We start from the raw sequence: 22,337 nt of genomic DNA on the forward strand, positions 1-22,337 counted from the left end.
TACAAGACCTGGAGGGTTTATTTGAATGATATCCAAATGACCAGGAGTCTTTTGTTGAACAGCCGCCAGTGTCCTGCCTGGAGTAATAAATGACAACATTATGACCCCTGACAGGTTGCTGTGGCTCAATTTGATCAAATAATCAACTAATGAGTAAAATAATCCCGGGTGATTTACTGTTAGTAATCCATGTTTCATGTGGAGCTGAAAATGTACTTTATTTATATATACTCTGTTTTGGTTATTTACTTACAATGCAGATTCATTGTTCCAGACAACAGCTGCGGACTTTACATATCGTCGCTGTCTGGCAGAAACTTTGTGTCTCATACTATGTCATTAAACATTTTTTTGTGTTAATCATTAACTTCCTATTTGCATCCTGTTTCTTCCATTTCAGTGGAATTAATTGCCTTTTAAAAACTTTTCAACCATAAAAGAATCTACAGACGGATCGTGTGCAGAAATTCCTAATAACAGTGTGAAGAGGATCTGTGAAAACCACTTCTTAAAAGGTGCTGCTGCACTACAAGAAAAGCATTTTCTCACCTGTCTGACCAATCAAGTACTTTGAAGGTTTTGGCAGGATTTGAGGTAGCTTTGTGTCCTATTTCTTCCCACACCTACCGCTTAAGTTGTATGCCTGTTTTTCACCCATCACATATTTTCATACAGGAATATTTATTTAAAAAATACAAAAGAAGTAGTGCCTCTGTTAGTTGACAGAACACAGTAGTCTTCAAACAGAGCTGTTCATATAGTGTGAGAAGAAACGGAGGCACTGGAGTAAATGTTGAGAGACTGTAGTTTGTTGATTTACTTAAATCTTACACTCACTTTTTATTTTTCATCTGTAGGCACAACAATACAGATACCTCTTCTTTTCCCCTGACTTACAAATGCACAAATGTTGTCGCACGAAACATTGATAAATAGCTTCTTTCTTTAATTTGGGTGAGATAACTCTAATACCAATGTTTAAACCAGTGTTTTATTCAATCCTGCCTCTTAGATTTATGGTTTGTTTCAGGGTAGCTAAAACAATTCATTTACCTTTTGTCAAGTCACTTGCTTTGTTTTTTGCCGTCCTATTTGCAATGCATATCTGTCGGGGTGTGTCAAAGGACTGACCAAGCTGATGCACAAAACTGGATCTTAGCATATGTTGTGGATGCAGTTTAAAGGATGAGCTAGTCTATGGTGTGCTCGTGACCGTGGTGCACATGCAGAAAGTGGATGTTTTTTTGTAACAGCAGAAGGACAAAATGAATAAAAAGCGACACTTTTGGAGCCTGTAGAGGTCAAAGACTATCTGCTAAAAGGTGAACGATTTACCAAGTGGTCAGAGGTGGGGTGAACACTTACAGAAATGCAAGTTTTATTTTACAAAACCAGATAAAAATGGTACATGTGCTGATAAATCTGTGCAGCTCAAATAGTGTGTTCTTATCCTTTTTAGTTATCCAGATTCTTTATTTCATGTTGATGTCTGGCAGCTTTGTTTAAAAGGTTTTAAACTCAATAAATGTTTGAAATGCTTCCTCCTTCAACCAGGACTCCACAAAGACTCATCCCGTCACCATGAAGATGGATCCCAAAGGTTTTTATGTCTACTGGATCAACCAAAGCAAGGTAATCAATACCCAGAGTATCAATATGTCATAGATGTTGAGAGGTGTTGACTCCTGTTCAGTGGCTCATAGAAGAAAAGCAGCCTTTTTTGAACATCAGACAAACACAACCTGACAGCATATCAAACAGAGGTTGCTGTGTTTCAGTGACTCACATCCAGAGTGTGTGTAGAGTGCCGGAGATGGGGCTCTGCCAAAGCAGTGGGTTCGCTCAGAGCTGTAAATCGCACCTTCCGGTCCCAGCAGCTTGTGGAGATTATCGATCGTTGCTGATGTGGGCTCACCATCCTGCTGCAGCATACAGCTGAACTGTGATACACTGAGTAGAGAAGACAATCATTCCGTGCTTCATCTCTCTCTTGCTCATTGAGGCACTTTCTGGTTTCCAGCACATCATAACACCAGTACATCAAATGTTTCCCTCATGTGTCTTGACTCAATCATTGCCAAACTTAAAATGTTCATGTGAATTCCAGATGAAAAGCATCACAAAAGTTTCTTACGTGAATGCCTGGAGATATTGTCTTCAAAGATTAGCCACACAGAGTAAATCCCTTAGTTTTTTTTGCACTTTGCCAAACGATGACTTGTATCTAAATCCATATTTGGATGAGCGCCTACATGTTGAAATCATTACTAGAGATGAATCTGTGCTTCTTGTTTCTAGGAGACAACGTTCCTGGATGTTGCTACAATCAGAGACACCAGAACAGGAAAATATGCAAAACTTCCAAAAGTGAGTAAGAATCATTAACTAAATATAAATAACTCTCTTTCTGATCAAATGAAGTCCATCTAGTTTGTTTTTTCATGAATCTCGGCATGCAAATCCGCTTTCAAGCCCTTTTTTTGCCTATCAGCATGACAGGCAGATTTGCGATGCAAAAATAACAATGGACACATGCACCCAGGCCGCTCCTTTACACAAATACAACTACACAAACAAGCACACACTCTGTACCACACAGAGTCATGGTCTAAGATTTCGTGAGTTTGTTTTCCTTGAGTCTGTTGCCATTTCCCTCTGCTTCCTCGCCGGCATCCACGGAGAGTTGCAGTATGCAGCCGTCGTCATCTCTCACTGAGGGTTCAGAGGTCAAATCTGAAATCTGTTCCCAGCAGGGAGAGCACAGAACGCAGCACCATCCCAGCTGGGGTGCCGATGGAAGCACATCCTGCTCTAGGGGCCTCTGAGGAGTTTAGGGAGAGTAGCGTAGCTCTGGTGAAGACATCATATCTGAACTTCTGAGAAGAGTGCAGAAGTGATTGATTGTTGGGGAGGTGACACAGGAAGTGGGTAGCAGTGGTCTTCTGGCTGCAGTATTGTACAGGCGTGTTTGCGTGCGTGTGCACATGCATATATGTTTGCATGTCTTGGTCAGCCAATTTGCCTGTGTTGAACAAGCATACAGAAAACCAGTGCAGCAGACTTTACTTCTTTAAGCGACCAAAGGAAGAACTGAGGGAAACATGTTCATATTAAGAACTAACTTTTAAATGTAGTCATCTTTTATCAAACCAGGTTAAAGCCTTAATATGATTAAAACACCCTTTTAAAAACTAAAAGTTCATAGAAGCAATCACAACAACCTGATTACTTAAACTGTCTAAAATGTATTAATCAGCTCTGACAGTTTCAAGTTCTTCTATACAGTATTCTAAGAATATAGGACGGTGTATTTAAAGCTGTTTGTCCTGGTTTAATTCTAATTCCAGAGACAGACATATGTAGAACAGTATGAGGCTTTTGGCTTTTTAGCATAGGCTACTGTATGTATGTTAACAGAATAGGAAGGCCAGGACCAGAGAGAAAGTCTGAGGACATATAGAGTTGCATCTTAGCAGCCACAGAAAATCTACAGTGATGAAAGAGATTGTAACAGCTAGTAATAGAGTGTAAAACACATATAATACAGTACTCTGCTTCTTGAGGCACTGCTTTATAAAGAGAAGATCAAACAGAAGAAAAATAATCATGCCTTAATTCAGTTGGAGGAAAAAAGCAGGATTTATTTGCAAGAAAATAATAAGTGAAGTTTCAGATTCTAGCAAAGATAATAAAACCACAGTTAGGAGCTATCAGTTTGTTATAAAATGTTGAGACCACAACGGACAAAGTAATCTTTATTTTATAAGACAGCTTCAGAAAGAGACAGGAGATGTAGGGAGAGTGTGGAAGACATGCACCTAATCCTGCTAGGACAGGGAACTGATCCTGAGACCAGTTCAACAAGGACTGCCTCCGTGCATGGGGTGCCTAACAGAGCTAAACTGGCACCTCAGGAAGTTTTTTTCTGATGAAAAATCTCATCAAGCTGTCTAAACATGTCACTCCTTTTTAATCTTTGTCATGGAAATAATAAAACAAGGCTGTTTTGGCAGTACTATGAAAGCATCAGTGTTCATTTCAGTCTGTTTCATAACCAACTAAAACTCCTCTTCTCACAGTATCTTTAAAATGTAACCAAAGTTTTGGAGGCAGTTCTCCTTCAAACACCTTATCTCCTTTTTGCAGCACCCTAAGGTCCGTAACGTGTTCAACCTGGACTTCCCAGACAGCAACCATCTTGCAAAAACTCTGACCATCGTCTCAGGCCTAGACATGGTGAATCTCACGTATCATAACTTCTTTGCCTCAAAGGAAAAAGTTACACAGGTAATAACAATGATTCACCACCAGATACAATGCCAATACTGTGTGTGTGCGTGTGTGTGTGTGTGTGTGTGTGTGTGTGTGTGTGTGTGTGTGTGTGTGTGTGTGTGTGTGTGTGTGTGTGTGTGTGTGTCCATCCTCGAGCTGTTTACATGTTCTCTTTTTCTACCACTGATCCTGCCGGATTGTTTAACCACAGCCACAGGCCATTAGCCATTATACAAAGAGTGGGGCTATCCAAAAAAGGCGCCCTCTCTCTCTCCCTTTTAGTCCTTATTAGACTTTATGACTCCAATCTCCGGGTTCAATCGGCTGTAATGAAATCACAGCCGTGCTTTGTTCAGATGCAACATGCACCACTCTCATTTCCTGAGGTGCTTTCATATCAACGCCCTCTAGTGGTAGGTTTCTTCCGACATTAAACCCTTAGTGATCCTGCTAAATGACACTTTAAGCACAATTTCTATGCAAAGTCCTCTCTTTTTCATTTCATGCACATCAGAACTGGGCCAATGACATTCTTGCAATAGCCTACAACGCTGCAAGAAACAATTCCTGCAGACAAGTCTTCCTGGAGAAAATGTGAGTATGGTTTCTGAACGCACACAAAACACCACACCGTGTAATAAGAGTGGAATTGTGTGAGCCTTTGTGTTTGATCACAGATACGTGCGCATTTCTCTTCACACCAACAAGGACGGCAAGATCCCAGTGAAATAGTAGGTTACAGTGCAGTCATGTGAAGGTGTAGGATGGTTTGTTTGCAAAGTAGATTTTTTCATATCTGCTACTCAACGTGTGTTTCTCTCAGTATCTATAAGATGTTCCCTGCGGATAAGAAGAGGGTGGAGAGTGCCTTAGCAGCAGCTCACCTCCCTAAAGGAAAGGTCAGAAAAGAAGGACCTTTTGTTTTCATTATTTCTGTTGTATTCAAATGCTCAGACACCTGTTTCATTATATTTAGATTAGGTCAAAGCTAATAGTTTGATATAGATTAAAATAATAACATTCATGCTTTTACATTTCAGTACGACTCCATAAAGCCGGATGTCTTCACTGAAGCCGCGTTCAAGACTTTCCTGACAAATCTCTGCCCTCGCCCTGAGATCTATGAGATCTTTACTTCTTAGTGAGTCTGCCTTTCCACAGCTTCATTGATCATCTTCTGATAAGACTCAATCAACCTCCTTTTATCAGTTCATTTTCTAAGAGTTCTTTACAAAAGTGCCCCTACAGTAGCTTAAAACATAAACGAGTCTTGAGTTGAATGCTGCATTAACATGGTTGAGACTTCCACCAATGTTTTAACGAAAAAAACAAACAAACATCTATTAGATTATATAGTCATTATCATCAATATCCCTCTTTGTGGTCATCAGGCATCAAAAACCACTTATTATGAAAGGCTCAGTTGATTTGATGCAGCAGTTAGAGAGCCAGAAACAAGCATTGACCACATGACCATGGTTCAGGTGGCATGTATCAGGCAGTGAGAGGCAGCAGCAACATTATGTACAGCTCTGATGTGTTTATCGTGCATCTGTGTGCCCCACAGCTCCAACAAACCCACCATGACAAAGGACAACTTCACCAAGTTCCTCAACGAGAAGCAGAGGGACTCTCGCCTCAACGAGGAGCTGTTTCCACGTCTGCGGCAGGACCAGATTAAGGCTCTTATGGAGAAATATGAACCCCTCTCTGCTAACTCAAACAGAAGTCAGTTTCATTGATGAATGTATTTTATGGAGGACTCATGAGCTGTTTCATGTGAATACATTTTCTTTCTTTTACCTGCAGACCTGATCTCTCCAGAGGGTCTCTTATTCTTCCTGATGGGGCCGGAGACAACAGTGGTCGTGCAGGACAGAGTGGCCAAGAGCCAAGACATGACCCAACCCATTCCCCACTACTTCATCAAGTCCTCCCACAACACATACCTGACAGGTCACTTTAATTACATTTCTTTAACACGTTTTTATTTTAGGTCATATATTATTAGATCAACTTAATTGTTATAAAAATCTCTCTCTCTCTGTGTGTCCTTCTGCAGCCGGTCAGTTCTCAGGCGTGTCCTCTCCGGAGATGTACCGTCAGTGTCTCCTGTCTGGCTGTCGCTGTCTGGAGCTGGACTGTTGGAAGGGCAAACCTCCAGATGAAGAGCCCATCATTACTCACGGGTTCACCATGACAACTGAGATCCTCTTCAAGGTGGTCACTCGTAGTTTTGGGAGCATTTTCATATTTCTCTAACATTTTCCATATTGATATTTGTATTCATCTTCATATGTAAGCTTTCTGCAACTTGCACAAACAGGAGGGAACAAAAGCAAATACATTATATAACTGAACAGATGTAGATGCAGCATCTTAAAGCGTCATACAGAGAATTCCACAGTTTAACTACATCAACTGAAAAACACATTTGCTTTTATGTAGTGCATGCAAATGGACGTTTGAAATTACATTTCCATCTATGATTATCCTCATGAGATGTAAACACAAACAACTTCTATAGGTTTTCAGTAATCTGTTTCTGGCGTTGAGCATCACTAACCATGTTTTTAAGTTGACTAGATCTTTAAATTTCATTACATGTGAGCTGATAAATAACATGTACAGTAAAAATTATGAAGAGAAGCAGAATCCAAACTGTCCTTGGCCCTGCCTTAACACCAATACATGTCCACACTTTCCTCTTTACATAATCTATATGTGGTTTCCAAGTCAGTTAATCATCTATTTTTACTCTCAGAAATTTTGCTTTTCAATGTGAACATAACTGTAAAGCCTAGTTAGCTTGGGCTTATTTTTTGCCTATCCTCTTTTCCTCCTTTTTTGAACATGTTGCTGGCATCAAATTTGTTCTTTTCAACATTTTACACAACTCTTATGGAATTGGGATTGTATTTTGGAGACAGAATCAAAGTACAAATTCTCCTTTATCATTTTAGATGCAAGGCCAAAATGCTCTGTCATGAATGTTTGTATGAATTTTGGGGATAGAATGAATGACAGCAGAAAAACCATTAACCTTGTATGGATAATTCATCAGAACTTTTTCATGTGAGTTCAACCCTGGAGAGTATTTCCAGCAGTACTCATAAATCTTTGGCCTCTCCTCGTTAAAGAGACCAACCCCAGTTTTCTGTGAACATAGTTTACGATGATACAATAAACACACACACACACACACACACACACACACACACACACACACACACACACACACACACACACACACACACACACACACACACACACACACAGTCCTCTTCTCACACTCAACACTTCCATTTAAGGCAGCTGGAGCTCTGCTGTCCCTGGGGCCGGAACACAACACCTCACTTCAGTTTACTGTCAGCCTCTGCATGTGAGAGGTCCAGATCTCACTGCAGGGCTTCGGCACGTTGACTCCCTTTAAGTTTCATGAGAAAATAGATGATTTTTGTTGCTGGTTATTTTCAAGCTTATTTGCAAGTTTCATGACTTTATTTTATTTGTACCCTTGTGTTTTTCCCGTATTTTTCCCATTGCTCTTTTGCTGTTTGCAGCTCTTAAGTCTTCGCTCAGTTCAAATAAATGTCTCCTTGAATGTATTAAAAATGCCTGTCTGTCTTTGTTGTGTGACAGGACGTGATTGAAGCCATAAATGAGAGCGCCTTCAAGACATCCCAGTACCCTGTTATCCTCTCATTCGAGAACCACGTGGACTCGTAAGACGTGACTTTCTTACTAACCTCGTTTCATGTAATGTTATAAACACACTTTATTAATGTTCTGAAATTGAATATAGATGGAACATAGTGGCTGTTTTTTAATCTTTTGTTCAGTCAGTGCAGCACACAGTAACAGGTCTGCTCTGTCAAAGGGTGAAACAGCAGGAGAAGATGGCTAACTACTGCAAAACCATATTTGGTGATGCCCTGCTAACAGATCCGCTGGACAAATACCCTGTGAGTACACTGCGGCAGAACAGCTTGCTGACAAAATAATAGTGTTAGATACAGTTTATGTGTTGGGGATTTGTCCAACAGAGCACTTTCTGTGATAAGTAAAACAACAGATTGCATGTGTTACTGTGAGACTGAGCATCACTTTGCAGGCAATAAATACAAAAGTTATTGTTTCATGTTTGTACTCCTTCTTATCTTTGCTAGACATGACCCTCACAGGCTCCTGTACACGTCTAACTGGTTTATATCAGCAGTGAATGTCTGTTTATATTTTCTCCTCTCAGCTGTGTGCCGTGTGGAGTGTGTATGTGTTTGTGAGAGGATATGTTTCACTGCCTCAAATAAATCCACAGCTATAGCCAGGATTTTAGAAAAGCTGGGCTCTAACTCAACTTTCCACAAATTAAGTTTACCAAAATTTGACCATGAAAAAAAATGTTTGTACATTTGGACTTCTGGCACAAGGATCTAAGCATACATTCAAAGCCCCCTCTACATTTCTGTGAATGTAACTCTGTGGCATAAATAGTCATTCCTTAAAGTTCCTGTGAGGAGTTTTTAGCTGGTTACAAAACAGATTAAGATTACAATTCAGGTCTGTACAGTCCACAGCAGAACAAATTCTTGTGTTGATCTGAAGACACTCTTAATAAAGTAAAGTTCTACTGCCTATGTTAGTGTTGGTTGCATTTTTGTCGCACCTTCTCTTCCTCCTTTACTCTTCTAATCTGGTAGAGAATGCTGTAAGAGCTGCATTTGTCCTCTGAGCTGTCAATTAGTAATCTATTTACCATCCAATAACTGATTAAAACTAAACTTCTAAAAGTGAACACTTGCACATACATCTGCATGATAACAACAGACTATGACAGAAAGCTTGATTGAAAAATGTATGTGCCTTTTTCAGTTTGATCCATATTCCATCTGTTATAATTGAGGAGGCTGACTTTAAGACCTATACTGCAGCCAGTCACTCTAAAAATTATAGCTTCACACAGGAGAGCTATTTTCCTGTCCGTTACACAGAACAACAGCTCTACAATCAATGGTCCAAAGCCAGTTACTTCATTGGTCATCATCATCTACTTTGACGGGATATACATACTGACTTACTTGCTGGGAGTAAAGGAGAACATATAGCAACCTGTAGCTTAGCTTGAAAACTGAAAACAGATGGAAGCATCTAGCCTAGCTCCACCCAAAGGTAGAAAGTGTGCTTATAATGATCAATATTGTGTCTCTCCACCTGCACTGAATTAAACAAAAGCATGAATGCAAGTCATTGTTTCACAGTCTTATTGGAGTCTGAATATTTCTTGGCAGGGTGCGGCTATATCCTGGAATCTTGTTGTCTTTTGTTATCAACAGGAAGTTAGCTTGCTAGTCCTTCATGTTCATAGTCTTTGTGTGAAACTTGGCCTGTTGGATGCTGGATATAGCTACATACTCAACATATATTTCATAAGGTTTATGTGTAAAAATTGCTATATTCACAAAAACAAAACTAGGGACTTGATCCTGAGTGGTATATGTTTATAACCCTAAGCATTTATTATTTTGTCATTGCTAACCTGAGGTTGCATTTTATACTTGTCTTATTCTATATGTATAAAACCCAGTTGAAGCCAGGCCAGCAGATCCCAAGCCCATCTGAGCTCATGGGAAAGATCCTCATCAAGAACAAGAAGGGCAGCCATGGAAAGCCAGCCCAGAATAAGAAAACTAACACAGCTGCCATTGACCAGACCACAACCACAGCTGCACCCACCCTGGACCCAAATACGAACTCCCAGGACCCTGCTAACCCAGCACCCAGCACCCAGGAGAACCAAGGTTGACTGAATAAACCACAAGCTATCTCAGATTAACAACAGGCCTGTTCAGTTATTTTTAGCTTTCACAGACATCATGTTTACATGTTTCACCAGAGGGGGACGCAGCTGTGGAGGACACCGAGGAGACAGAAGAGACGGACGAGCAGGATGAGGAGAAGATGAAGACGTCAGATGAGGTAGAGTGAGCAGCCATGATGACAGTTTTATTGCTGTACATCATCTGTGTCCAGCTAAAGCCTTTCAAACATCAGTCAACTCCCTGTCATTCCCCCACAGGGCACAGCTGGACAAGAAGTAACAGCATACGAGGCCATGTCATCCATCGTCAACTACATCCAGCCCAACAAATTCATCTCCTTTGACAATGCCAGAAGTACGGCTCCATCATTTTAACCTTGAGTATATTTTACAACTACACTTTCAGAAAAATCACAGGTAAACAACGAAAAGTCGATGTGAGTGGTGCAACTCTTCCTCCTACTTTATTCCTCCTTCACAGAGAAAAACAAGAGTTACGTCATCTCATCTTTTGTGGAGACCAAAGGCGAGGCAATGATCGCCAAGACTGCTGTGGAATTTGTCGAGTATCCTTCAAGAATGCTACAGAAAAAATATGACAACCTGTGTTAAATGAACCTATTTTACTTTTTAAAATCCCATCTTGAGAGTATCTTAGTTCAAGCACATTTAAAGAAATGCAAAAAATTGTGCTTCCTTAACTTTCTTTCTCAGGTACAATAAGAGGCAGATGAGCAGGATTTACCCAAAAGGAACAAGAATGGATTCATCCAACTACAGCCCTCAAACCTATTGGAATGCAGGCTGTCAGATGGTGGCGCTAAACTACCAGACAATGGGTAGAAAAGCACACAGAAACACTGGAACCCCTTTAAATGATTTGCTGCAGCACATGAGAATGAAACAACTTCCTTTTCACTTCAGTTTGATCTGTTGGTTCATTATTTCAAACCTGACTTTCTATGTCTCACCACAGCAGGTCAGTGTTGCACCTCTTTGTGCTGCACAGGCCTCTGCTCCACCATGTGCAGAAGAGAGGGGGCATGAATGTGCTGTTTGTGTCTGTTTCAGATTTCCCCATGCAGCTGAACATGTCTATGTTTGAATTCAACGGCAGAACGGGATACCTCCTGAAGCATGATGTTCTGCGACGCAGTGACAAGAAGTTTGACCCCTTTTGTGACAGGATCGACACAGTTGTGGCAAGCACATTGACCATAAAGGCAGGTTCACAGCGTTGTTACTGTTGTGTTTTTCTCTCTTAATTCATCCCTGTGGTGCTTGGAATCTATGCAAACTTAATAAAAACAGTTTCATATTTCAATGACTTAGAAGCTGCAGGTAAAACAGATTGCATTAGATTAGATTGCATTTTGGGGATCTGTTAAACAAATTGTGTAAAAGATAAATGCCTTTTTTTTCTCCTCCTGAACAGAAACAAGCCTAAATAGTCTTTGGAAGCCTGTGTATGTGCAGCCATGTTTGCTTGCTCTTTCAGCTGGTTTAGAGTGTGTGATAATTCAAGCTTCCTGCTGAGATATGGTTCCCGGTAACTCTGCATGAGTCAAAACCTGTTCTCTATATATATCCACTGTGTCCTGAGCATGTATGTACCCTCAGTAGGATGCATCCTCATCCATCATGAAACCACCTCAAACATATGTGTCATTTAATCCTATTCACTTGTCTCTATAGATCTATTCAGGCCAGTTTCTGTCTGACAAGAGTGTGAAAACAGGAGTAGAGGTAGAAGTGATCGGGCTGCCTGGTGACCCAAAGAAGAAATATCGCACCAAGTGGTCCACAACACCCAACACCATTAACCCAGTGTGGAATGAAGAGCCCTTTGTTTTTGATAAGGTCTGGAAAACATAACATCTGTGTAGAAAAAAAAGCATGTTTGCTGGAAACCCATGGGTCTTAATGTATTTGTTGCTGTTATGATGGACAGATCTTGCTCCCAGAAATGGCCTCTCTAAGAATTGTGGTCCACGAGGAAAACGGTAAATTCTTGGGACACAGGATCATCCCACTTGATGCCATCCAATCAGGTCAGTGAAGCTAAAAGAAAATTGGGGGGACAAACATATCACGCTTCATCTAATCTACATTACTTAAACACATCTGAGTCATCCAAGGCCTCTGAGTGTTGTCTCACTTGTTTGTGCCACTTTCTGGATCAGAGGGAGCTGCTGCCTTGTTTTTTCCCTTTAATTCACCAGGGTTTGTTTTATACCCTGCAGGTTTCCATCACATCTGCCTGCGCAGTGAGAGCAACATGCCGCTCACTCTGCCTGCTCTCTTTGTCTACATCGAGGTCAAGGACTACATCCCTGCTGCCTTCGCTGGTGCTTGGCTTTTATCATTTTTTTGTATTTAGAAAAGAAAAATCCTCTGCGGCAAATGAATGCATGTTGTTTTTGAATGTCAGTCAGGTGCAAGGCTGATTTAATCAGATATTTTTCGAGCTTAGTTGCATTTAATTTTTGTTTGAATCAGTTAACTGCATTGTTCACTAACGTTTTAATGCTACCCTAGATTTCACAGATGCCTTGTTCAACCCAACAAAAGGCACAGAGAAAACCACAAAGACCCCAAAAGAGGTAATAAAAAGCAGCTAAGGGTACTACCTCTGTCCTTATCTACTGAAATTGAAATCCCAATAATGTCCCCGGCTTTCCCTTGAATCCTTAACAGCCCTAATTAATTTCCCGGAAGATGACCAGCCCTATTAGATTGTAATGTTCCTGTCTTTGTTGTGCCCACACAGTCATCCTCCGACTACATTTCTCCCTATGAGTTGCCTCTTGTGGCCCAAACAGCAGTCAAAGCTCAGGAAAGTGAAGCCCCAGCTGAAGGTAAGGGAAGAGGACACAGTTTTGTTTGTGTAAAATATAGGGCTATAATATGGTGCTTGTGCTTCTGGATGAAAAATCTGAATGTTTTGTCTTTCCCTAGAAAAGGCAGCTTCACCCTCAGATGATGCCACTGAACAGCTACCCCAAGAGACAGGCGCAGAAGAAGCAAAAGAAGAGTCGGGGAACAAAGCTGAACCTGCAGAAGAACCTTCTCCACCTCCTGAGGACACCCCTGTTGAAGACCCAGCTCCAGATGCTGCACCTGAAGAGCCAATCCCTGAAGAGCTGACTCCTGAAGATCCAACCCCTGAGGAGAAAGCCCCTGAGAGTGAACCTGCTCTAGAACAGGAGGCAGCTCCTGAAACCAAAGATGAACCTGCGCTAGAACCAGAGGCAGCTCCTGAAACCAAAGATGAGCCACTGAATGACTCCACTACAAACCCAGAGCCTCTTCCAGATGATAAACCAGACATAGAGGCTGCAGAAGAGTCTGTTGCTGTGGTCCTTCCCAGTGCAGGTAGTCCACCGCCAGATTCTGCAGGTTCAAATGAATCATCTCAGCTTCCAACGTCAAGTGAAGGTAACAAAGAAGTAACATTATGCTGTAGATAAAGACTTGGACAGAGAAAATACAGACCCATTAAGAGTATTGTTGTTGTTGTTGTTGTTGTTGTTGTTGTTGTTGTTGTTGTTGTTGTTGTTGTTGTTGTATGGATGGGTTATGAGAGTTATATTCACTGCAGAGGGAATAACAACAAAGCCCTGTGTGTTTGTGCTGCAGAGTCTTCAACTGTGACCACTGAAGAACTGACACAGCACAAGAACTACCTGAAGGTCATCAAGCGTCAGGAGAGAGAGCTGAAGGAGGCAGAAAAGAAGTACCAGAAAAAGGGAGAGGATCTGATTCAGAAATACTCTGACAACTTCAAGGCCATGAAGAAGAAGGCCTCTGTGAAGAAAAAGGAGTGAGGGGAATAGTTATTTTCTCCTATTTGTTGTCTCAAGGCTTTTCCCAGAGTCAGTCAATATTTTAGGAAGAAACCACTTGACAAAAGATGATCAGATAGTGTAGGCGGAGGATGAGTGTCATGTGATACATTCAGAGTACTACCATCCGTCTGTCCAATTGTTTATGTTTAGTCATTCACCAAAAACTGTTCTGTGATTTCTTCAGAATATTAATACTGACCCACTAATGAAGTTGTTGTTGTTTTTGTCTGTCTCTATAATGAGATTTCATTTACAAGCATGGAGAATATTCCTGAGTTAATGTGTTTTCTTGCTGAAGCACAATATTAGAAGATGATGGGAACAGCTAAATGAATATGTGCTGCAGAGCTTTTTGTGCACAGCCCTCCACAGGAGGACAAGCTTTCAGGGGGGAAAAAAACACACGGTAATCAAGGACAAATGAGAAATGCTGCTCAGATTTTCCAGTAACCACAGAATTGTACAATAATATTTGTTCCTTTTGGGGGTAGTGGTTGTGAGTTGATATAATCTATTATGTTATGTTATGTTATGTTATGTTATGTTATGTTATGTTATGTTATGTTATGTTATGTTATGTTATGTTATGTTTCCTGCAGGGGAGAAAAAAACACCTCTGGGTCCAGTGTGAGTACGGAGCGGGTGCAGGAGCAGAAGGAAAAAATGCAGGTTGAGCTGCAGGCTTTGTGGACGGAGCAGTGTGATCAGCTGAAGAAGAAGAAGGAGCAGTGGGCCACAGAGGTTAGAAAATATAGGCTCTCATTTAAAAAGATAGCAAAGAAAAGGCAAAGGACAAAACTTACTATATTAACTCATGTAGTATGTCTACTTTGACAAGGGGTCAAATTATCATGTGTAATGTGGTGACAATCTCAGAAAAATGATCAACTCTTTAGTTATCTTATTTGTGCAACAAAGCCTTTAAAGCTACTCTCAGGTTAGTGTTTCTGTTTCATTTTTGCAAATTTACTAATCAGGATTCAGTGTTTGATTAAATCACTCACTGACCCTCCGTGCATCTACAAGCACATACCTGCACCATGCTAGCCACTAATTGCTAAACAAAGTGGAGCTATTGGCAGCTACAAATCCAGCATTCCCTCTCATACTGATGGATTTGAAACAGACCTAAAAGGCATGTAGTTAGAAACAGGTTTCAGTGTACATTTGATGTACTTAGTTTGAATTTGTGTATTTTATGCTTCCTTTGAATGCATTCAGAAGAAGATCAAATTTCTGCATGAATCACAACAGCTAAAATATATATTTTTAAGGTAAATTTGATTGAAATTACAGTTTGAGATTATCTTAAAGGAAGCACGTACTGTATAGTGTTGATTCTACAAAGATATACAGTAAAACGAGCAGCTCTCTTCTCAAGCCTAACAAAGCTGCCGCATGTTTTTCCTCACATCTAGCTGTTTGCGCCACAGCTTTACTTTCAGTGGCTATTTGCCTTGTCTTTGGCAAGACATAATATGTCTAGATGTATTCACTATTGTTGATGCACAACAAGCAGATAATGTAGTGGAACTGGTGATATGACAAGCTAGGAAAACACACAGCAAACTAGGCCTATGGCATAGAGTCAATACAAAAGTATAAACCAGGCTTTAGGCAACCCCTGTCAGTTAATTCTGGACACGCCCACTCTCAGGAAGCTGATTTGTTGAACAGCAGCAGATAGCAGCAAAGCTTCAAAAACCCCACTGTGCATACCTGCTCAACATCAAGCAGCAAACAGATACATTTAGAGACTAACTGTTGTACAGGTTGATAATTCACTGGTTAAAGAGACAAATATTTCCTCTGGAGATTGAGTTGGTGGACACCAAAAACAGTGCTTTAAGAGAGGGAATTTATATTCAACAGGTGGCCACGGAAATAAGTCAAAATAAATAGTTGTCTTGCTCTGTATCTAATGCTTATTTAAAAAAGCCAGCAGTTAGCTAACAAGTTCAAAATAAAAGTGACACAATGTTAGTGCTCAAAACTTGTTCTGCTGAACCTAAACGATCAATATCAAAAAATGACGTAAAATATATAGACTCTCATATTGTGTTTTTACAATTATATAATTGACATGGGAATGTGAGCATATTTTCAAGAAAGTTAAGATCTGATTCTAATCAATAAGACCTGTTTTCCTGTGGGGTTTTTTGCCCCACATCAACCCACTGTTCTCCTCAAACCTTCAGTTTGGCTATTTTTAATACATCCAGTGATTCATCCCAAAAATAGTCGCAATTTTCATGGCTCTGGTTACATTCACATCTCCCTCCAGGCACCTGATATTCACCCTCTGTGCAGTTTATTTGGGACTACGGGCGAGCAGCCAGCACTTCAGAGTCCCTATTGATTAAACAGCAGACCCAGGTGCTCAAGGGTACTCTTAGCATAAGCTCTGAATCTGCTTTAGACGGAGGGGTCAATCAGGTAATAACTCAAGGGTTGTCACCTCACTAGACAGAGTATAAACTGTACTGTACAAGTGATGTGGTGTCAGGTGAGAGTTTGCATCATCTAGCATGCAGGTCCAGTGCCAAGTCATCTCATCAAACTTGAAGCCAAAAGTTCTTGCTAATTAGCAACTTTTCTTTGGCTTTAAAAACAAAGGCTTTAATTACACACATTATGTACTTTATTTAGAGCTACTTCAGTCTCATTTCTAGCTTTAGTTTGACTGTGATTGTGTCACTTCCTCCTTCCGTTGAGACAGAGACTCGCCAAACTGTTAGAGATGGCCACAGAGAGACATGCCAGTGAACTGAAGACTCTTGAGAGGTGAGACAGCACACATACGACACATTTGGAACATGCTGTACATACTGAGAGATCAACTCAGGCTCTGCTGAGTCTGTGCAGTCTTTGCTTTCAGAATTTGGTGTTACACTGTGTGTGTGTTTGCGTGTGTGTTATCAGAGGTGAAACATTTGACATTTAGGAGAGACAATATCTCAAAATAAAGAATGAATCACCTCAAAGTGCGAGTCTTCTGATGTCCTTGGCTGGCTTTTGGTGCTTCAGTGTGTGTGCATGTGTGTGTATGCCATGGGTTTGTTGTCCCCAGTCCCCAGCTGGCAGATGCTCTTGTTTAAAGGGGTTGTTACGGTGTCGCTTTCCATTTCTAGATTTTCAATCAAGCAAGAGTCCTCACTTCCCATCTTTTTTTCTTGTTTTGCAGTGAATCGAAAGAGAATAAGAAGAAACATTCTAAATGTTCACCGTCAGAGAAAGCAAAGTGAGTTCAAAGCGTGACCTTGCCTTCAGTTACTTTCTGTTTTCTTCTATTCATTGCTGTTCCTCTCAGCTCTGTCTGTATTAATATGAAATGTGAGGAGAAAAATGATGAGGAGCTCTTTCACTTCTTAGCCCTCTGTCACATGGAATCGCACATTACATCCTGCATGATATGATGTATTTTTTAACATTGTGTTCAAAAGTCTAATTGAAAATTATACCTATCCTCTCTAAGGCTGAAAAAGGCAATGAGCACGGAGATACTGGATGAGACAAGTCAGTCTGATGCTGCTGTAAGTACTTTTCAAACTCATTGAACAAACACAGTTAGACACTTTTTGTTTGAGTGTAAAGAAGGAGATTGGTATTTTGAAAATTGAACATTAGAAAATAAGATTATAACCACTCTTATTTATTTATTAAAGGAAACAAATAACCTGTAAGCCACACAATGTTAAAAAAAATATGCATTCCAGCATCTCTTAAACTTAGCAAGCAAAAAATCACATCTTGTTAGGTTTTTATCACATAAATAAGGATAGATTCTTTGAGAGAGTGCCACCTAGGTTCAATGGAAGTCTGGTGTTGAAATATAAGACACATCTCTGCATTTACCACCATCACACGTGCCTACAACAACATGTATCTCTTGTAGCACACAAACCATCTACATTCAACATATTTGTACTCAACAGTGTAACTATGGTTACGAAGAAGCAGCAGGTTTCTTAAGCTGAAAAAAAATCAGATATGTCAAAGGATTCTTTCATACATCTGCACACATGTTCACACACTCTCCCACGTGCTAATAACAGACACACACAAACAAACTCGTGAGTACACCCACCCATTCACCCTGAAACCTCACACCCAACACACACACACACACACACACACACACAAACACACACACACACACACACACACACACACACACACACACACACACACACACACACACACACACACACACACACACACACACACACACACAAACGCACAGACACACAATCATGCACAGACACACAAGCATACACACACTCTTACCCGGTGAGTAAGGTGCAGCAGGCCTTGACCATAGGCCAAGCCTGTCTATTACTCAGAAGCTGAGCTGTTTACAGAGCAGACTTATTCATGTGCAGTCGATGACTCACTGAGCTCTTCTCATTCCTCTCATCAACGTGCAGACCTGTTGTATCTGAGTCAAAGACCCGACCATTTCGCTTGCTGTCTGCTCCTCTCCCATCAACTCCCTCTGGATGATAAAATACCCCCCTCACCCTTTTGTTGTACATTACGGTCCCATTGCAGCTCATTTTGCTCTCCTTAATCAGCATTTCCCATTAATTACTGCAACTATTTATACAACAGTCACCTTTTTAATCAGCACAGGCTCTGTATTGAATAGCCAAGTGCTATAAGGGCTGTGTAATCAAATTGGACAGGCTCAACCTGTTGTGACTTCAAATGTATTGATTCTCTTGCTCCGGTTGCATCCCATGGGTGCTCTCCTCTCCAGATATACACACACATACACTCACAGGGAGAAACATGAGCAGATGAAGTGCTTATAGACATGTGAACAGTCTGTATCTCTCACTTGATACCACACGCACACACATACACACATGAACACACTCAAGCAAGCTCCAAACACAGATCGATGGTGTTTTTCAGCAGCTACATGCTGTATCGTTGTATTGTTCTTTGTTTTATTGTTACAGTCTTCAGATTGCAGCCCACAGCAAGAGGCTCTGATGAAGAAACAGGCTGTTACCCTGGAGGAGATTAAGACTCTGAGCAATCAGGTAGAAACACTGACACCAGTGTACATTTTGGTAACTTGAGAGGACATTGAAGTTGCTTATCTTTTCTTTTCTGTTTAAAAAAAAATAAAAAAAATCGCAATAATACAACATGGATATCTAAATGCTGAATAGCCCTCTAACTATGAAAATATCTGTCTTATGTAAATCTAAAAGGTGTTGCAATCTATGACAACTGACAAAAATTTTAAATTAGATGTATATGTGCTTAAATAGGATTGGCCTTCCATTCGATATAGGCGTCTCAGCTAATTTTCATTGGTATGCTAACACAAACCAGGATACTGTGTAACTCTTCTTGTAACCACTGAGCCTGAGAGATGTTTATCAGAACATTGAAGTGAAGCCAACCTGGCCTTGGGAAATGGCCTGTAAAGCAAAATTAGCTGATTTTATATATATACATTTCCTCAGATTTTAGTGGATGCTCAATCAGCTTTTGTCCCACAAAGTAATAGCCACTTGAAGCACAAGCCAACCTTTTCAGAGATTTGGGTATAGCCAAAGGTTAGAAATAAAATACTTCAGGCCAAGGCTTCCTTTTCAATGTGTTGCCATTGCTTACAGTCCAACAAAGCCTGGTACAAAAGACGAGTGTAGTCTGGATAGCTCATTTCTCGATGTGCTCTCACTGTGAGGGGAGTTATTTTTTTTCTAACGCGGCAATTTAGAAGATATTGAGATTACTAGTCTTCCAATGAGAGGCACAGCTGCCTGTGGGAACACTGCAGCTGTTGGCTAGGAGGCTCAAACTCTGCCTCTTTACGTCACACTGGCTCGACAGAAGCAATATGGCTCCCGCCGACAATTTGCCTCGAAACAGCTCTTCAGAAACAGATGGGTGACGTCACGGATACTACGTCCATGTTTTATATAGTCTATGAGTCCGACTAGCACCTTGAGAAACTAGAATGGATGTGGAGTTGAGAGTCGACTTCTTAAAGCGGATTGTTGGCCTGCACATGTCCATTTATGGACATTAATAAAAGTTAGATAGTCGTGAAGATGATGACCAATGGGACCCAGATTGGCACTGCATGACAGACTGTTTTCCCATATACAGCTAGTGTATGCTAAAAATACCGGTGGGCAATGTTGCTTTTATTACAAACAGAAAAAATGACCTTTTATGAATGATTTTTTTGCATCTGTGAATAGTAAGCAATGAGAGATGACGTATTTGTTTAAATGCAATGATCAGACTGCAACTTTAATCATTTGTAACTATCAAAAAATAGACACAGATTTGCTGCTTGAACTTCTCCCACAGTAATTAAACTCCCTTCCTGGTCCCTTTGTTTGAGCTACAGATTTAGTTCCTGGATTCCTATAAAAGCTGTTGGTCCCCTTGAGAAGTTCCTGCTGTGGAAACGCTCCTCTTCATTTAGACTAACCTTGATGTCAACCCTTTTTAAAAACTAAAACTCTTAATTTCAACCATTAATCACGTCCTTAAAAGTGATGCCTTACCTTGTAATCTTAATAAGAGTATTTCAGAAGGTAGCCTCGTTGTTTTCGCAGTTATAGTGACTCACCACCCAAATAGTAGGTCTGTCCCAATCCTTCCTGGTGATAAACACTTACTGTCCACATCACAAATCTGCAGTCCAAACCACGCCAACAGCAAATCCCTGCCTTTTTAATATATTGTCAACCGTGGCCATCTGTCCACTCAGTGCTTATACGTCATAATGAAGAGTGACACATCCACTGAGAAACTACAGACCATGCTCCCACCGCTGTAAATGATGTCACAGCTCTTTCATGACAATGCTTTGCTTTGAATGGGTGAAACGTTGGCAGTTAGAATTGAGACAGAGAGGTGTTAGATAGATTGGACGTAGACGCTTGAAGGCCAGATGGATGTGTGTTTTTATGTCTCATCAATAGTATTCACTTACAAACTCAGTTTTTGATTTTGAAGGCAGAAGTGGGAGGAATACAAGTGAGTGAAAAGGGAAGAAAAAATGAGGCACAAATGAGGACAAGTTATTACTCTCAAGATGGAAGTTACTGTTTGCTGAATGTATTTAATATCACTGGTTGAGCCTTTTTCCTTTAAATGGGCACATTATTAAATAACCTAAAGAACAGTCAGTCACTCCTACTTGAAATCAATCAATGCCACAGGGTCGAAGCCAGCTTATCTTATTTTGTACTGCTGCCAATACACAAATCCATCCTCTAAAGATTATGATAAACACCTGGACAAGAAAAGAAACTATAAGAAAAGCCAATGTGTCCTTTCCACAAGCCTCTAACCTCTGACCAAACTTTGGCCCTGGTGTCTGCAGCTTAATCAGGAGGCCCTGAAGGAGCACGCTCAGAAAACAAGGGCGCTGCCAGCCGAAGTGAGGGAGGCGGTCAACGTGTGTGTGGGGGCTCACTTTCCTGAACTGGTCGATGAAAATGGAGGCAAGAAGGTGGAGGGAGTGGGCTTCTACGGGGATGTCTTCCTGGGTTAGATAACACTTATGTATAACCTTGTTCTTACTTTTCTTACGTTTTTATCTCATTTTTGAACCTGTTACATAACCTACAGCCTGAACATAACCATAGAATAGTAGGAAATCATTCAGTAAGGGAAGCTCTGTGTGGAATTTCAATTTAGAGGTGCTATTCATGAGTCTTTTGAGGGAGTTTTAAACCGTAATGATGTTTTCATGGGTGTCCTTCAGACCAAAGGTTTGATGATTTGGAAATAATTACTGTTCTCGGTTTTAGTCTTTCTTTCTGTTCCTTTTCATTGATGACAAACGCTCCAATAAAGCAACGAGTAACTTCCGCATGAAAGCCCATCAACTGAAAGCTTTAGCTTGGTACTCACAGTCTTCTTTCTTCTCTCCTAATGAGTGAACATTTTGGAATAAACATAGCTGTGAAAACAGGTTATCAGAGTCTGCAGACTGAATTCAGACAATGAGTCCGTCTGTCACATTTCAGTGCATTGTGAGTGATACTTTAAGAAGACACAGCAGAGCATTCACTCTTAGATTAAGGTGTTTTGTGGACATTAATATACATTTAGTGGCATTGTGATTATGAAAATGCAGAAAAGAAGCACAATTGTGGCAAGATTTGTCTCAATAAACTGATATTTGCACTTTATATGTGTATTCTCTTCTTTCACAAAGTTATACCAAATACATTTACATTTCAATTTTAATCACAAATCTGGTGTGAATGGAGAACATGCAGAGCTCTGCCATTTGAAAACAATATCAGCAAAGTATCCCTGTTTTGAAGTATATCATTTGGTTCCAATGCTACTATTTTACTCAGGATAATTAAAGACCTGTGAATGGAGATTCAACAGAAAACTAGATAAGAGTT

The 22,337-nt window shown here is 40.5% G+C and overlaps 1 protein-coding gene across 1 annotated transcript; it reads left to right on the top strand.

The window, feature by feature from the left end:
- Positions 1–485: 485 nt before the first annotated feature.
- On the top strand, positions 486–22,112 carry plcb2 (phospholipase C, beta 2). Its single transcript, XM_034674336.1, has 32 exons — positions 486–515; positions 1,555–1,632; positions 2,299–2,367; positions 4,147–4,287; positions 4,787–4,866; positions 4,950–5,003; positions 5,096–5,171; positions 5,313–5,413; positions 5,840–6,000; positions 6,082–6,228; positions 6,335–6,492; positions 7,915–7,997; positions 8,153–8,237; positions 9,857–10,070; positions 10,166–10,248; positions 10,349–10,445; positions 10,572–10,656; positions 10,805–10,929; positions 11,162–11,313; positions 11,786–11,950; positions 12,042–12,141; positions 12,334–12,438; positions 12,629–12,693; positions 12,861–12,948; positions 13,049–13,528; positions 13,730–13,913; positions 14,538–14,679; positions 16,658–16,722; positions 17,123–17,179; positions 17,414–17,471; positions 18,903–18,986; positions 21,299–22,112. Exons 2-32 carry the CDS (start codon positions 1,582–1,584, stop codon positions 21,467–21,469), a joined length of 3,726 nt encoding a protein of 1,241 aa, XP_034530227.1. The 5' UTR covers positions 486–515; positions 1,555–1,581; the 3' UTR covers positions 21,470–22,112.
- Positions 22,113–22,337: the final 225 nt, after the last annotated feature.

The sequence above is a fragment of the Notolabrus celidotus genome, chromosome 22, assembly GCF_009762535.1.
Source record: "Notolabrus celidotus isolate fNotCel1 chromosome 22, fNotCel1.pri, whole genome shotgun sequence".
Lineage (NCBI taxonomy): Eukaryota > Metazoa > Chordata > Actinopteri > Labriformes > Labridae > Notolabrus > Notolabrus celidotus.